This window comes from Podarcis erhardii (genome assembly GCF_964252035.2).
Source record: "Podarcis erhardii genome assembly, chromosome: 10".
NCBI lineage: Eukaryota > Metazoa > Chordata > Lepidosauria > Squamata > Lacertidae > Podarcis > Podarcis erhardii.
The window spans coordinates 2,753,737-2,770,442 of NC_138500.1; the positions used below are offsets into that span (position 1 = coordinate 2,753,737).

Sequence of the window (16,706 nt, forward strand, 5' to 3'; positions counted from 1 at the left end):
CTATCATCTATCATCTATCTATCTATCATCTATCTATCTATCTATATCTATCATCTATCTATCATCTATCTATCATCTCTCCATCTCTCTATCATCTATCTATCTGTCTTCCAGAACAATTAACAAGACTGTCTTGTTAGATCGATCTATCGATCTATCGATCTATCGATCTATCTATCTATCTATCTATCTATCTATCTATCTATCTATCATCTATCTATCTATCTATCTATCTATCTATCTATCAATCATCTATCTGTATGTATTTAAAACCTTGATTGCAATAAAAGCCTCTAAGTGGTTTGTAATAAATGTTGAATAATTCAATCTCCCCCACCACAAAACCCACCAATTTGGAAGCCACCCGGCCCCTAGATAAGAAGGACCTTTTCACGCTTTCCTCTGAGAATAAGAAGGGAAGGGAGTAGTTGCTTTAAATTGTAGGGGTGCAGAATGAGGCTCCTTGCTGTTAGCCGCAGAGAAGGTCACCTGTGGCATTGTGAGGTTGCCCGGGTGGGGTGCATTGAGGATGCAGACATGGTTTTTTTTGCAAAAAATTCCTTCCTTGCAAGTCTTCAAGGTGTGTCTTGCAAGTCTTCAAGCCTTATGCCATGCTTGCTGCACTCAGAACCAAGTGGGTTTCCGACTTGGCCCTGCCACTTCCCCTCCCCTCCCCCAACCTGGGAAAGCTGCTCTTTAGTGCTAAATCAGAGCAATCGCCAATCTGGAGAAAACCCAATCCATGTTTGCTCAGATTCAGCAGTGAACCGAAGGAAAGCTGTGAGGCAAGCAAAAGTGTGTGTGAGCCCCTAGCCAGATAGTTAATTGGCAGCCACTGAGGATGAGCTTTGAGATGATTATAATTATAATTGGGAGGCACAATTCAAAGTGTTGGTGCTGACCTTTAAAGCCCTAAACGACCTCAGCCCAGTATACCTGAAGGAGCATCTCCACCCCCATCATTCTGCCCAGACACTGAGGTCCAGGTCTGAGGGCCTTCTGGAGGTTCCCTCGCTGCAAGAAGTGAGATTATGGGGAACCAGGCAGAGGGCCTTCTCGGTGGTGGCACCCACCCCATAGAAATAAACAATTATCTGACTTTTAGAAGACATCTGAAGGCAGCCCTGCTTAGGAAATTTTTTTAATGTTTAATGTTTGATGAATTATTATATGTTAATATTTTGCTGTAAGCTTTCCAGAGTGGCTGGGGAACCAGATGGGCGGGGTATAAATAAATAAATTATTATTATTATTACTACTACTGCTTGTTGTTGCTATTGCCTCAATAAAATACCCTGAGTCTGGGATGTGGCCCGAATGCTCACCATGCTGGCTGTTGGGGTGGAGTGCCCTATAGCGTCTGCAGGAGGGTCCAACTCTGCTCTAGAGTGTGGTTCTTCTTCCCGTGCCCCATAGCAAGCAGGGTGGGTCCAAGGCCCCGCTGACTCTATAGGATTTCTGCCAAGGGGCGCAGATCTGGCTGGCCCCTTCCCCAATAAAGCTGTCATTCTTGGCATGCCTCTCCCTCCTGGGCAATTTCTGCCTCTCTTTCTGTTTGCTGCCTATGCAGTTGCCTCCCCCCCCCCCCAAGAGAGGAGGCCGATGGCACAGATGGGCAAGAACCCACATGGGGGGCCTCTGCCGCATCTTCTGAGGGAGACATGGAAGGGTGGAACTGGGAGGGCAGCCCAGGAGGCAGAGACCCTTTCCCTGGCCCCACTTCTGGGCTCTCCTACCTGGAATGCTGTCTGGCTGTTGTAATTCCGGATCTCCTTGCTTGCACCACGGAAGAGAAGGACCCGAGCACAGCTTTCCTGGCAAGGGAAAAAGAAAGGCAGGTTGAACTCTCCTGAATTTTATTATTTATTTTTTTTGGGTGGGGGGAGCAACATGGGAACAGCCTGCACTGCCAAACTGGCAATTCAGAGCCGAGTCAGAGACCGAGGAACTTCTGGGTTTCCCGTGGTCCACAACCTGAAAGCACGTAACCCGAAGCGTTTGTAACCCGAGGTACCCTGTAGGATAGGGTAGGGTTGGGGGCACAGAGGATGAGTTTCTGGAACTGGGGGGGGGGAGGGAGTGTTCCCTGAAAAGGTTTGAGAACAAGTATTTTACTTTCTGGGAAAGAAGGAGAGGTGTCAGAACTTAATTCTGCAGTGTAGGCTTGAACCTCCGCTGACTTGGAATCCCTGGACCCCAGACTCAGCTTCAGCTACACTTTCAAGTTGTAAGGGGAATGCACTCAGTACATGCTCAGGGGTGGTTTCCTTTAAACTGCTCTGCATATCCCGGAGCTGAATCTTGAGGAGGGCCAGCTGGGAAGAACCCCCTTGAACCCCTCTTTCCCTGTCGGCTTTCTTCATGCAGGCAAAAGGAATGCAGAATCGCAAAATTGTCACGTTGGAAGGGACCCCAAGTGTCATCTAGCCCAACCTGCCTGCCTGCAGAACTGCACTGGTGCAGAAGGAGGAGGGCTCTTGATCCCCTTCAAGGGCTGATCTGCCAGAGCGAAGGGAGGCAGGACTCACCTGGTTGTAGAGAGCACAGACGTGGAGGGCTGTGTTCCCAGATGCGTTCTGCGCTGTCATGTCCGCCCCATAGAAAAGAAGGTGCTCTAGGTGTTGAACATGCCCATAGCGACAGGCCTGTTTGGGGAAGGAAGGAGGGGGGGGGCAGAGAAGTTTCAGTTCAGGTGGGTGGTCACACGGGGGACAGCAGCAAGTGCTGGACTCAACAAACCACATCAACAGTGCCCCCTGCTCTCCATGGCCCTCCACCATCACCCTCCGAAACACACACACCACAGGCTTGCTTTCCTCCAACATTGAATTACTTATTCTGAATCATCTATGCTGCATTTTGCAGACATGATTCCATAGCTGAAATAACACTTTAGAAAAGCGTTATTTTGGTGGGGGGCAGGGTGGGGGTGAGTGGGATCCACCAAGACAACAACAACAACAACAACACGGTAAAACATAAAACATTAAAAATGACCCTAAACAGGGCTGCATTCCAATGTCTTCCAAAAGTCAGGTAGTTATTTATTTCCTTGACATCTGATGGGAGGGTGTTCCACAGGGCGGGCGCCACCACCGAGAAGGCCCTCTGCCTGGTTCCCTCTAACCTCGCTTCTCGCAGGGAGGGAATTGGCAGAAGGCCCTCGGAGCTGGACCTCAGTGTCCGGGCAGAACGATGGGAGTGGAGACGTTCCTTCAGGTCTATTGGACCGAGGCCGTTTAGGGCTTTAAAGGTCAGCACCAACACCTTGAATTGTGCTTCGAAACGTACTGGGAGACAATGGAGGCTCCTTGTGCTTCGTATCATGGGCCAAACATCATGGGGCTGCCTTCCACTAAGGCCAGATTCTCCCTGTCCCAAGGACAGCCATGGTTGACGTGCCAGCCAAAACCATTCAAAGGCACTCCCGGCCTCTGAGGCTAACTGAGCCTCTGGTGACAAAGATTGATCTTGGAGCAGCCTGCAAACTGCCACGGTGTTTTTTCAGAGGGACGTCAACCCAATCCAGAACGGGCAACCAGTCAGTTTCCCGGACATGGGAACAATCATCACAACTCCATCAAGTTCAGTTTATTGGCCTTCATCCACTCCACCCCAGACAACAACCCAGATGATGTACGGCCTCTCCAGACTCAGGTGTTGCGGAAAAGCAGAGCCAAGTGGCATCTGTGCTCCAATGGCTACCTCGCTTTCCCCAACATGCTGGGGCACAAGAAGGCAGCAATGCAGTAACATTGGGGAAGCATTGCAGAACAATGAGTGAAGCAGCCTTATGTACGGTCCAGGGTAACTCCACACCAATGCATTGTTGTTGCATCGATCAAAACAAAATAAAAAAAATTCCTTCCAGTAGCACCTTAAAGACCAACTAAGTCAGTTCTAGGTATGAGCTTTCGTGTGCATGCACACTTCTTCAGATACTAGGTATGAGCACACGAAAGCTCATACCTAGAACTAACTTAGTTGGTCTTTAAGGCGCTACTGGAAGGAATTTTTTTATTTTGTTTTGACTATGGCAGACCAACACGGCTACCTATCTGTAACTGTTGCATCGATGACATGCTTGCCTCCTGCTCCAAAATGCCACCATAACCCAGTGTAGCAGCTACCTCACTTTCCCCAACGTGGGGCCTCTTCCGCCAGGCAACTGCTTGGGGGCTGAGCTCCCCCTTCCTGGGTGCTAGCCTCCCCGCCCACCCACCCACCCACCTGCAGCCGCCTCGCAGCCTCACCTGATGGATTTCTTGCCAGCCGTTTTCGTCGATGCAGCCCACCTTGGCGTAGTCGTGCAAGAGGAGCTCACAGCAGTAGGGGTCCCCTCCAACCATGGCACTGTGGTACAGAGGCGTTAATCCACGGCTGTCCTTGTAATCTGTAGAGGCACCCAGGTCTAACAGCGTCTGCGCAAACACAGTCACAGGCAGGCAATGGGGGTCGGTCAGTGGTTGCTGGACCTCTCGGCGCGAGAAAGGCGAGGGGGGCGGGGCAGAGGCAGACCACACACCCAAAACGCCAGGACCTGCAGGAGTACCACTAGGAATTTGGAGGGAGGCGGGTTGCTGGTTTTTTAACAGCTTTGCCCACCAAGGATGCAGTCCAGGAATGCCTGGGCATGAAGTGGAAGTGGCAAGAGTTGGTTTCCTGGCGTGGCTCAGGGTGTGAGAAGGGTGGTTTCCTCTCTCCAAGTCTCAAAATGAATTCAATAGGTGGCTTTAGGCAAGCAAAAATCTCTCTTGGCATCAGAAGAAGAAGAAGAAAAGAAGAGTTTGGATTTGATATCCCGCCTTTCACTCCCTTTAAGGAGTCTCAAAGCGGCTAACATTCTCCTTACCCTTCCTCTCCCACAACAAACACTCTGTGAGGTGAGTGGGGCTGAGAGACTTCAAAGAAGTGTGACTGGCCCAAGGTCACCCAGCAGCTGCAGGTGGAGGAGCGGAGACGCGAACCCGGTTCCCTAGATTACGAGACTACCGCTCTTAACCACTACACCACACTGGCTCTCTAGATCCCCATTTACAGCCCAGGAAGACTAAAGTGGCCTACCATACAAGAACGTTGCACACATTACTGACTTAATGTAAACAAAGCATTTCATGAATGCATAAAATGTGTTATATGAACCATCATCACCATTCTTGGAGTTGGCGTATTTTTTTTGGTGGTGGGGAATTCACAACTTAATCTTGGAGATGTTGATTTTGCTGTGGTTCTTTTAATTTTTTCATCTTTCATCTTATTATGACTTGCATAGGGATTGTTTAATCTTGCTGTGCACCTTTTGATGTTTCAGTTTGCTGCTCATGACTACTTTTGTTATAGTTTCACAATATATTTTTGCTGCCGCGTAAATCTTTGCATGCTGTGAGCTGCCTTGAGCGTGGTTTCAAGCAACAGAAAGGCGGCGTGAAAATAAACTATGGTGATGATGACGACCATGTAAATGGTGCAATGCGCACCGTCAGATCGCCCTTGTGGACCTCAGAGCTTCATATCCACATCCCCAATTTTATTAAGGGGACGGCAGGGCTGGCCCAAGACATGCTGGTGCCCAAGGCAAACCCCAAAATGGCAACTGCCCTCTTGTGGTTTCCAGCAACTGGGATTCAGAAGGATTGCTGCCTCTGGCACTGGAGACAGAGCAGAGCCATCCTGGCAAGTAGCCATAGGAAGCCCTCTCCGCCGCCTTGAAGTTGACTACCATATTTTCCGCTTCATAAGACACACTTTTTCCCTCCTAAAAAGTAAGGGGAAATGTGTGTGCGTCTTATGGAGCGAATGCAGGCGGAAGGCTCTGCTCAGTGTTCCCTTTAAAGAGCCGCACTGAGCGTGTGTGCGGCTCTTGCTGGCTTTTCCCCGAGTAGGGAGAAGGGACTAACGGGCTGCCCGTCGTCCCTTCCCCACCTCCCGGAAAAGCCAGCAGGCTCGGCTCTTTAAAGGGAGCGCTGAGCAAATTCAGAATATTTTCTCTCTTGTTTTCCTCCTCTAAAAACTAGGTGTGTCTTATGGTCGGGTGCGTCTTATAGAGCGAAAAATACGGTAATCTTCTTCTAAAGCCACCCAGGTGGGGGGGGCAGGACTGCCTCCTGTGGCAGGGAGTTCCATAGGTTAACTCAGTGCTGGATGGTCCGCCTCTACAGGGCAAGGGAGGGTGGTCTCCAGGCTCTACAGGAGGAGCAAGCAGGATGCAACGATGAGAATCAAGGCATTCGCCCCCATCCCGTTCGGGGGCAGTGTGCTAAGCCACCTCCCCATGCTTGCCTCCCCCCATGCACCAAGAACATCCAGAACCTGCAAAGCAGCCAGTTGTGACACCCCCAGACACAGGAAAGTGGCCCCTAGCGTGGTGAGTGGGAAACACCCCCCCAAAAACCCCCACGAGGTTAGGCAGAGGTACTGGGCAGCTCCGAGACCCTCTGCTCAGGGGTGGCAAACTCATAAGGGGGGAGGGGGTACGGTGGAATTGAGGGGGGGGGGCTAATAAGTAAAGCGAGCCGAGAGCAGCAGGAGGAACAGGAAAGCGGCTCCAGGAAAACTCACCATCAGGGCAGTGTGATTCCGGCACCGGACGGCTTTGTGCAGAGCCGTCATGCCCTCTCGCGTCCGGAAATCCAGGTGGGCACCTCCATTCCTCAGGGCTTTGATCATGTCGATACAGTACTCCAGCTGGGCGGCCATCGTCAGGGGGCATTCTGGAGAGGCCCCCACCCCGCCCCAGGAAAGAGAAGGTGCACATCTGAGAAACGCATTCGGAAGAAGCTCTCCATGAACTCTTGGCCCATCCCCACAACTGAGGAGGGGTGGGCTTGCCTCGCAGCCCCCATCCCACTGAAACCCGCCCCCTCCCCTCATGACAGGACCTGCCCTAGATCTCCTGCTCTTTCTGCTGGGAAACAGTAGCAGTGGGAGTTGGGTCTGGGATGGGCGAGAGAGCAAGAAGCTGCAGGCAGGTCCCAGGTCATCGCTGGTATCTAACACCAAGTAAAATTGCTAAAATGTACAAAACAAGTTCAAAACTCTCTTGGAAATGTAAAGAGAAAGAGGGTACTTTTTACCATTGGTAAAGGCGTTCTGGGAAATGATATATAATGAACTAAAGAAAATGTTCAAAAATACATTTGTTAAATCACCAGAAGCCTTCTTACTAGGTATAATGGGTGAAGAGTTACCAAGAGAAGACAAAAGACTTTTTATGTATGCAACAACGGCAGGGAGAATGCTACTAGCCCAGAGATGGAAGGAAGGAGGAGTACCAACAAAAGAAGAATGGCAGACGAAACTGATGGAGTATGCGGAGATGGCGAAACTGACGGGGAATATCCGAAACCATGAAGATCAAGTATTTTCGAAAGACTGGAGTAAATTTGTAATTTATTTAAAAGACCACTTTAAACAGCTAAAATCTGTGGCAGGGATGCAATGACACTTGTAATGTGGAAATATTTTGGATAATTATGGTTATTTAACAGATGGATAAGGGTAAAAGATGCAGCAAATATTTAATTTTAAACGTCGAACCCATGGAGGGAGCGAAGGAGGTCCGAAGGTTCAAGAACCTTGTACTTTAATGTTTGAAATGGTTATGTTAAGATGTATAAAATGATGAAAAAACCAATAAAAATATATTTAAAAAGGACTAGTTCCAGGGCTTCAGGCAAGGAAGATGCCCAGACCCACCTGGTTTTGCAGGTGCTCTGCATCTCTGAGCTATGGCTCTTCCTCCTCAGAGAGAGAGGCTGAGAGTTGTCAAGTGAGCACTAAAAGAGGGTGAGCTACTGGATCGCTTGGAGAGATCACCTGGTCCAAGCAGGAATCGGAAGGAAACCTCCCAAAGCACCCCCAACAGATGCTGCTTCATATCCTTTAACTGGGCACATCCTGACACCAACAGGGGCAGCAGGATTTGCCCCAGGGGCACAGTAAAGTCTGGAAATATCAGGAGGTCTTTGGGCATGGAGGGGAGACCAGTGGCGTTTCCGAAAGAATAGTAGGAAATAAGTGCATCAGTTTTCGTTATTCTTTAAAGCAAAGTGCAAGAGATGTTTGCATCCATGTCTTGCTGGCTAGCCTTGGGGTGGTTTGCTAAACGTGTCTGAAGTGAAGCTGTTTCATTCTTGTGGGGGCATTTCCTCAGCATGGGGGTTGGCCTTGTGGGATGTGAAACACAACAGCAGTCAAGTACAACATTCCTAGAGTGGACATGTTTGCACATGGGGAGGAATGTTTGTCCAGCCAGCAGGTCAACTTCCTGTTTCCCTCTGGGCTGGGACAGACTTCCTCTGCATGTGACTAGAGGTGGGCGTGGCCTCACCTGGACAGGTAACGACAAAAGCACAGGGCAGGGCAGCCATCTCTCTCTCTGTGACTACATGCATCGAAGAAGCAACATCTGTTTAGCCAAAGATGCTGTCTTGGCCTCCAGCCAAGAGAGGACAAAGGGACTGTCTCCTTAGGAGATAGTTTCCAGGTATATATAACTTTTCTAAGCTAAGTCTGCCTTCTGGGATCCGATTGTGAACAGAATGTGAGTGAGTAAACTCTTTTTATACTTTTATAGAAGGCTGTGTTGTATCTTATCTTTTATGAGGGAATAAGGGGGAAATACCAGAACAGTTATTATAGAGGCTTTAGCGAGCCTGAGCTGCAAGTTTAAAAAGGGGAATGTTACTCTGCTAAAATTATGAACTTGTTTACACAAGTTGGAAAGGCTATAATCAAACAATATATCCTCTCCTGCATCCCTGAACATTCCCACAGGCCTAGCAGTCTCCTGCTCACAGGTGGAAGTAATTCAGATGCCCCCTCTCATTGAGTTCATCTATCTCCCTCCACCCACCCACCCCCGGCAACAAAAGCAGAAAGTCAGGATGGTGGAGCTCAGAAGCTCAGGTGACTAATTCTCTTTTTTGTCTGAGAGGAGAAAGTTTTTGTTTTTTAAAAATAGGTAAAGGTAAAGGGACCCCTGACCATTAGGTCCAGTCGTGGCTGACTCTGGGGTTGCGGCGCTCATCTCGCTTTACTGGCTGAGGGAGCCGGCATACAGCTTCTGGGTCATGTAGCCAGCATGACTAAGCCACTTCTGGTGAACCAGAGCAGCACACGGAAACGCCGTTTACCTTCCCGCCGGAATGGTACCTATTTATCTACTTGCACTTTGACGTGCTTTCGAACTGCTAGGTGGGCAGGAACAGGGACCGAGCAACGGGAGCTCACCCCGTGGCGGGGATTCGAACCGCCGACCTTCTGATCGGCAAGTCCTAGGCTCAGTGGTTTAACCCACAGCACCACCCACGTCCCTAGAGTGGAGTTAGGCATTAGTGATCTTCAGCTTTTTAGTTTGGGACTTAAGTCTTTTGCAGAGCTGGGATGCCTCTCCCCAAAATAATAATAATAATAATAATAATAATAATAATAATAATAATAATAGTAATAATGGTAAATAATCAACCCACTGCCCATCTCCCTGGGTCTTCACTTGAAAGGTCTGAGGCAGAGGAACAGAAACTTCACTCCAACAAATCACATCTCCTAAAAGCCGTTTCCATGCCAGCGTTTCTCCCTTCTTGCAGAAAGCATGAGGTGCAAACAGCAGCAGAAGTTGGATTATTTCCAGCCCATAAAGGTTTACAAGCTCACAGCTGCAAGTCCCCTGAAGCCTCTGCATGCCAGAAATGGAGCACAGAGCCGCCCCGGCCTGCTGTGGACTCAGCATCTCGTCCGGAGCCTCTGAACCCGACCTTTCCCAAAACCCCAACAAGCCGCTAAGATCCCTGCTGCACTTGGGGAGTCAGAAAGCTTTCAACCATTCCTTAGAAGGCTTGGTTCCTAGATCCTTGATCATCTTGGTCGCCCTCCTCTGCCCATCTTCTAGTTTATCAACATGCTTCTTAAATTGTGGCACCCAGAACTCGACACAGTATTGCAGATATGGTCTGACCAAGGCAGTCTAGAGTGGGACTATGACTTCCCTGGGACGCAGGTGGCGCTGTGGTCTAAACCACAGAGCCTAGGGCTTGCCGATCAGAAGGTTGGCAGTTCAAATCCCCGCGACGGGGTGAGCTCCCGTTGCTCGGTCCCTGCTCCTGCCAACCTAGCAGTTCAAAAGCACATCAAGTGCAAGTAGATAAATAGGTACCACTCCGGCGGGAAGGTAAACGGCGTTTCTGTGCGCTGCTCTGGTTCACCAGAAGTGGCTTAGTCATGCTGGCCACATGACCTGGAAGCTGTCTGCAGAAAAACGCCGGCCCCCTCGGCCTATAGAGCGAGATGAGTGTGCAACCCCAGATTCATCCGTGACTGGACTTAATGGTCTTTACCCTTTACCCTTTATGGCTTCCCTTGATCTGGACCCTAGACTTCTACAGCCTGGAATAGCATTAGCTTTTTTTGCTGCTGCATCACACTGTGGACTCATGTTAAGCTTGTGGTCCACTAAGACCACTAGATCCTTTTCAGGCAGGCAGAGGCGATACAACCTGCTCTGGTATGCGGAGCGGTGCTCATCCCAGGGGGCGTGACGCACATCCCAGGGGGCGTGGCACACTGCCCGCAGTGCATGGTGCGGATCCCGGGGTGTGTGCAGCAAGCGGTGCACGCCCGGGTGTGTGTGCCGCCAATCGGGGGTCAGCATTTTGTCACCCCCCTTCGGAATGGTACCCGGGGTGGCCTGCCCCCATCCCACCCCCTCGGAACGTCGCTGCAGGCAGGAAACCTTTCTCAGGACTCAGCTATACAGCTGCAAATATGTTTTAAGTGTGTTTTAAGTGCATTATACAAAAGTGACATGAGATGGCAATGGTGAGCTTATGGCAAATCCAATATATTTTTCAAAACTTTTTTTTAAAAAAGCTTTTTCACAGCGTTTTTTGTGTGTGTGTCTAGATTCCTCCCCAGTCCTTCCTGAAGATGCTGCCAGCTGAGCCAAGCTGAGGCCTTTCCTCATCTCTCCTTTGGAGGAGGCTGGGAGTGGCAGAGGGAGACAGGCCAGGGATGGGAATTGATCCTTTCTCCCAGCTGCTGAGTGGTGGAGAGGACGGAAAATGATGGGGACAAGGAACGAAAGATCCCGACAGAACTCTCTTTTTTTTCCAGTCACCCAGCCAACTGGCACTGATGACACTTGAAGCGATTCTGCACAGCAAGGCTAAGCTCCACAGTCCCAGATAAGGAGATATTGATGGTTTCTATTTTCGGCTTTTATTTTTCTCCTGTTTGCCAACTGGCAAGGAGATCGACCAATGTTGCGGTGTGTGCTGATCGTCCCCCTCCGCTCCAGCGCTGCGTCTCTTGGTAATTAATTGTTGTTCAGGTGAAACCAGGGAACTTGCACGCTTTTGCTTCATAAATATAACAGGCAGCAATATCGTACCAGCTAACCGTTTGCTTAAATTATACATAACACATTTCGTCTCCTTAAAGGGCTAAATGAAGTTTATTAAGCTTGCCCTTATTGCTTATTAAACCTGCGCCTCCTTGGGTCCCTTCGCAGTGGCCTCCTGCCCCCTTCCGCACCCACCAGAGATTCCTCAATGGGACCTTTGAAGGAGGGGTGGGAAGCAAGGGTGCCCCCCCCCCAAGGCTGCTGCAATGCAGTCACCACCATCCCTGGTCATTGGTCACACTGACCAGTGGGAATAAAAACAGAGGAAGAGCCTACTGGATGAGGCCAAAGGAAGCCTGTTCGGTCCATCACCCTGTTCTCACAGTTGCCAAACAGATGCCTGCGAGATGCTGGTGGGAATCCAGCAAGATCTGACCACAGCCAGGTAGAGAAAACCCCTGGAGGAAAGAGCTGGTGTCAGCTAGTCTCCCCTCCCGACAGGAAAGGGGAGACCCAGGACTTCTGGGTTCCAGATCTTCCGACATCTAAGGGATTTTGTTTAGTTTCTTATATTTTTTAACATATTTTTTATTATATTTTCTGTTCTACAATTTTAAATACTCGTTTTACATCCTTTAGGTATCAATGACTTCCCTTCTCCTCTTTCCATGGTTCATTTTACATATCACAAATCCCTGCATATTTTACGAAAACTATAGCATTCAGCATTCAGCATTCCACGCAGGGACGTCCAACTCCTGATAGACTGCGATCTACTCATAGCATAAGAAAACTCGCAGTGATCTACCCATTGTTGTTGGATGGACCAAAGTTGGTGAGCTTTTTAGGAAGTCACAGTTATTGTTTTCCCTTTCTTGGGGGGGGGGGGAGATAACTGATCTACCTGTTGGACATCCCTGTTTATTGCATCCATCAAAGCTTGCTTACACTGTTGAACTTATCTTAATGCTGCCAGCATTTTCATCTGTACAGAGTTATTTCCCATATACAGTCATATCTCTAGTTGCGTTAGGTTCAGGCTGTGGATTTTCGGGTTGTGAACGTGGCAAACCCAGAAGTGTATACTTCCGGGTTTCGCTGTGCGTCCATGCACAGAAGAATTCTGCATGCTTTGCGCATGTGCAGGAGTGCTCTATTGAGTCACGCACATGCACAAAAGTGGCGCTCTACTTACGGACTTTTTGGGGTGTGAACGACACCCTGGAAGTATGAGCTTGTTTTCCATTTTTGGGCTAACCAAACATGGGCCGCAGTTGTTGCATACATAAACAACCTTTTTGGCTGGCAAACGAAGGTGATTGAATATATGGGACTGGCAGAGATGACCGGCAGAATCCGTGACCAGAGGAAGGAGGCGGTGGAGGAGGACTGGAAGAAATTTAAAGTGTATCTTGAGAATTGTTGTCAAATTAAGGACTGAAAAGATGTCGAGGGGTAAGAAATAAAGATTTACAGCTGTAAACTATAAACCATAGGGAAGAAGTTTTAAGGAGGTGATATGTAAAAATTGACTGAAGGGTTGCTAGAGAGAATTGTGAAATAAGGGTGCAGAACAGGAGAGGTATGGGGAAGTCTTCAAGTTTGTATGATCTGTGTTTTTTCTTTTTCTATGTTGTATTGTTATTTTTTCTTGTTATGTTTATGTTGTTATGTTTATGTTGTGAAAACTTAATAAAAATTATTATAAAAAAAAAAAACATAAACAACCTTTTTGGGCACCTGGGAATTCCAGTCTGAATTATCCCCAACAGAAAGGACTCTATTGCTTTGTTTATTGTAAAGGAAACCAGCACAGCTTTGAGCTAATCCAGAGGTGGAGGAACCTTTCTCAGCCTGAGGGCCACACACCCTTCTCAGCAACCTTCCAGGGGCCACATGGGAATAGTGGGAAGGGGCACAGAAGAGCAGCATGTGTCATCTTTACTCTGAACGCTAGGCTGGTTTCTACATGCAGACCCCCAGACCCCTCTGTCCCCCCACCTAGGCAAGCAAGAGGCAGGAGCAGAGTTCAGGGGCCCATCTCAGCCAGGCAAGAGAAGTCGGGGAGCAAAGCAGGGCCAGTAAGAGCTGCGGCCTGGGGAGAGTCCCAAGGGCCAAGAATGGCGGCTTTGAGGGCCACATTCAACTTCAGGGTCTGAGGCTCCCCACCCCTGAGCTAAGCCCCTGCCTGGTCCTTTTCCTTCTTGCTTTCCTGACCCCCCTCCAGCTTCCCTTGCCCAAGCACCTCCCAGAGCCTCTCCTTGCAAACAGCCCTCTTCTCACCTCCGCTATCCGGGTCGTGGAAGTTGGGGTCCAGTCCCTTCTCCAGCAGCCTGCTGACCTTCTCCACGTTCAGCGTCTGCACATATTCCATGAACTTCTTCAAATTCGCCTGCGGTCAGAAAACCCCAGAAGAAAGACGTGTTAACGCTGATTTAGAACATTTATAGACTCACTAAACACTTATAGCTTTGGGTTTGTTTTTGTTATGTATTTTGTGTTCTCATTTTGTTATGTGGTCAGCAGCCCTGATTCTTCAACATCAGCTTCGTTGGACCGGTCATGTTGTGTGGATGCCTGATGATCATCTTCCAAAGCAACTACTCTATTCCGAACTTAAAAATGGAAAGCGTAATGCTGGTGGTCAACAAAAGAGGTTTAAAGACTCTCTCAAGGCAAATATTTTAAAAATGTAGTATAAACACTGACAATTGGGAAACACTGGCCTGTGAGCGCTCCGATTGGAGAACAGCCTTTGGCAAAGGTGTCATGGGCTTTGATGACACTCGAACTCAGGACGCAAGGGAGAAATGTGCTAAGAGGAAGGAACGCTTGGCAAATCCACACCGTGATCAACTCCCATCCGGAAATCAATGTACCAACTGTGGAAGGATGTGTGGGTCCAGAATTGGCCTCCACAGTCCCTTACGGACTCATTGTTAAAACCGTGTTTATGGAAGACAATCTTACTCGGCTATGAATGATCACCAAAGAAGAAAGAAGAAGAAGAAGAAAGGTCTTCAGAAGGCGGCTAGTATACCACCACCACCACCACCACCACTACTACTACTACTACTACTAATAATAATAATAGATACATGCTCATTAGCAACTTGAAATCTAACAATGCTATTTCCTGCCCCTGGTTGCATTTCAAGTCACGTTTCATGGAATCACTGAATTCTAGAGTTGGAAGGCACCCTGTGGGTCATCTAGTCCACCCCTCTGCAACGCAGGAATCACAGCTAAAGAGTCCCTGACAGATGGCCAGGCACCCTGTGCTTCGAATCCTCCAATGAAGGAGAATCGACCACCTTCCGTGGGAGTCTGTTCCACTATCAAACAGCTCTTGCCCTCGCAGACATTTTAGCACCTGAGGCAAAAATGCTGCCTGCTCCCTGCTAGGGAAGAAGGGGTGAGTGAAAATCAAGAACGAGGGGGAAATGAAGAGCTCCATTGGGATCTGCTGCTCCTGTGGATTCTGCCGCCCGAGGCAGCCCTCTCGCCTTGCCTCATGGGTGGGCCAGCCCCGGGAGCAGCTTTCTCAAATGTACGCACCTCAGCTTAATGTGGCTGATGTTTTCGAATCGGACGGAAGCTGCTTTGAGGGGAAACGTGCCAGTATTTCTCATGAAACTACAGGGGAAATATGGATTTTGGCAATTTCCATGTGCACATGGTTTCAATCACCTGTGGTGGGAGCACACTGGAGGCTGTGTATAATTGCACACAGCCTTAAAGCGCATAGGTGAGGGCCCTCACATACCAGTTGTGCATGCAGAAAAATATGGCTTGTTGGCAAGATGCTGCCTCCCACGACCACTGTGAGATGTGATCCGGGAGAGGCAGTCAAGTACAACATTCCTTGTAATGCTAGAGAAGACATGCGAGGGAATGTTTGGTCCAGCCAGTCGAAACTTCCTGTTCCTCCTGGCTGGAGCATCCTTCCTTTTGCATGTGATAGAAGGTGGGCATGACCTCACCTGTCCAGGTAACAAAAGGACGAGTCACACAGCACACCTCCCTCTTTTTGATTTCCTTCTTCGTTTGAACAGCTTTTCAGCTAGACTCCTCTGTTAGCGTTCAGCTAGCAAAAGCATTGGGATTATTCCCCCATATGGGGTAGAGTCACACGTACATATTTGTAACTAAGTCTACCTTCAGGAATCCAACTCTGAACTGATGTGAGTAATCTTCTTTTATTGACTTTGAATAAGATTGTGGCATCTTCATGTTTTTAAGAGCGATTCAAGGGAACTTACCAGGAACGTGTAATTCAGTCTGAGACAGATTGAGAGGCTCACACGAGCCTGCAACATGCTATGCATGTAAAAAAAAGGGGGGTGTAACTCTGCTCCATAAAGGAACTTGCTAGCACAAGTTAGGAAGGATATTAATAAACAATATATCCTCTCCTGCAACCCTGAACATTCTCACAACCACTGGGTGATTAATGGCACTCACACATCTCCCTGTACTTCCAGTGAATTTGTACCATGCTCCAGAAGAAGCTTCCCCATTTTCCTGTCATTGCGGACATTCGCTGTACAACTAAACAGCCAAGACTGGCAATCTGTTTCCGGCCTCTTGCCTCTCAGCAACAGCTTCTCTGGGGGACCACAGGACATCTGCGGATCTGCCGGAAGACGTCGTGGGGGCTGCCTCCTTTTATTTATATCCCTTGTTCGCATGGTGTAGAAGCGCCACTCTTAAGTGGCACAATCTCCCCCCGGCTGCCTCACAAATCAAAAGCACTCAGAGAGACAAGATCAGACCCCTCAAGGCCACCTCTCCATCAGGGGCCAGCTGGCGGGAGTCGCTCTTGACCAAGTTTTGCTTGCCAGCGGCACCTTCTGCCTTCAGGCTCCCATGCAGATTTCACCGTTACGCCTCTCCCCAAGAGAACACGGGCAGATGGAGGGCTTTGCTCATGTATTTAGCTTGCCGTGCCCTGCCCACCACCCCAATTAGACAGCTTGGCATGTGGATGACTATATTTAAGTGACTGCTGGAAGGTGGCTGAGCAAAGGTGTGTGTGCTGATCCTGGGGGCTAACTGAGAGGCGGGTCCGAGTCCAGTCCAAGGTTGATGGTGCCGTATGGAGGCAGTCCATCAAAGCTGTAGCTGGGTCCAAGGCAGGGAGTCGGGTGGGGTCAGGAACTCTGGCAGAAGAGCAGGACAGGGTGCAGGTAGGAACAGGCTACCAACAACGTTGCTCCCTCAACCTGGGACTGGGGCTGACTGGCTTTTATCTGACCCGAGGCATAGGGCGGCCCCGGTCCACAGGTGACTCGCCTCTCCTGGCCTGGAGGCGAGCACTCCTCCTGCGGGAACTTAGTTCCCTCCGCCTCTCTGCCCTGAGCCTCTG

General features: G+C 49.3%; 1 protein-coding gene across 11 annotated transcripts in view; it reads right to left on the reverse strand.

The window, feature by feature from the left end:
• SHANK3 (SH3 and multiple ankyrin repeat domains 3) overlaps window positions 1-16,706 on the reverse strand; it is a 487,858-nt gene that overhangs the window by 247,556 nt on the left and 223,596 nt on the right. For 10 of the 11 annotated variants that reach the window (XR_014160963.1, XM_081879612.1, XM_081879611.1 and 7 more), the window contains 5 exons: window positions 13,622-13,730; window positions 6,559-6,710; window positions 4,254-4,421; window positions 2,529-2,645; window positions 1,737-1,814 (listed from right to left, as the gene is read on the reverse strand). Coding sequence is in view for 10 of the 11 variants with exons in the window: in XM_081879612.1 (XP_081735738.1) it covers window positions 1,737-1,814; window positions 2,529-2,645; window positions 4,254-4,421; window positions 6,559-6,710; window positions 13,622-13,730 (624 nt within the window). In the remaining variant the exon portion in view is untranslated. Of the gene's footprint in view, window positions 1-1,736; window positions 1,815-2,528; window positions 2,646-4,253; window positions 4,422-6,558; window positions 6,711-13,621; window positions 13,731-16,706 lie in introns of those variants that run through there. The other variant, XM_081879610.1, reaches the window with a different exon arrangement.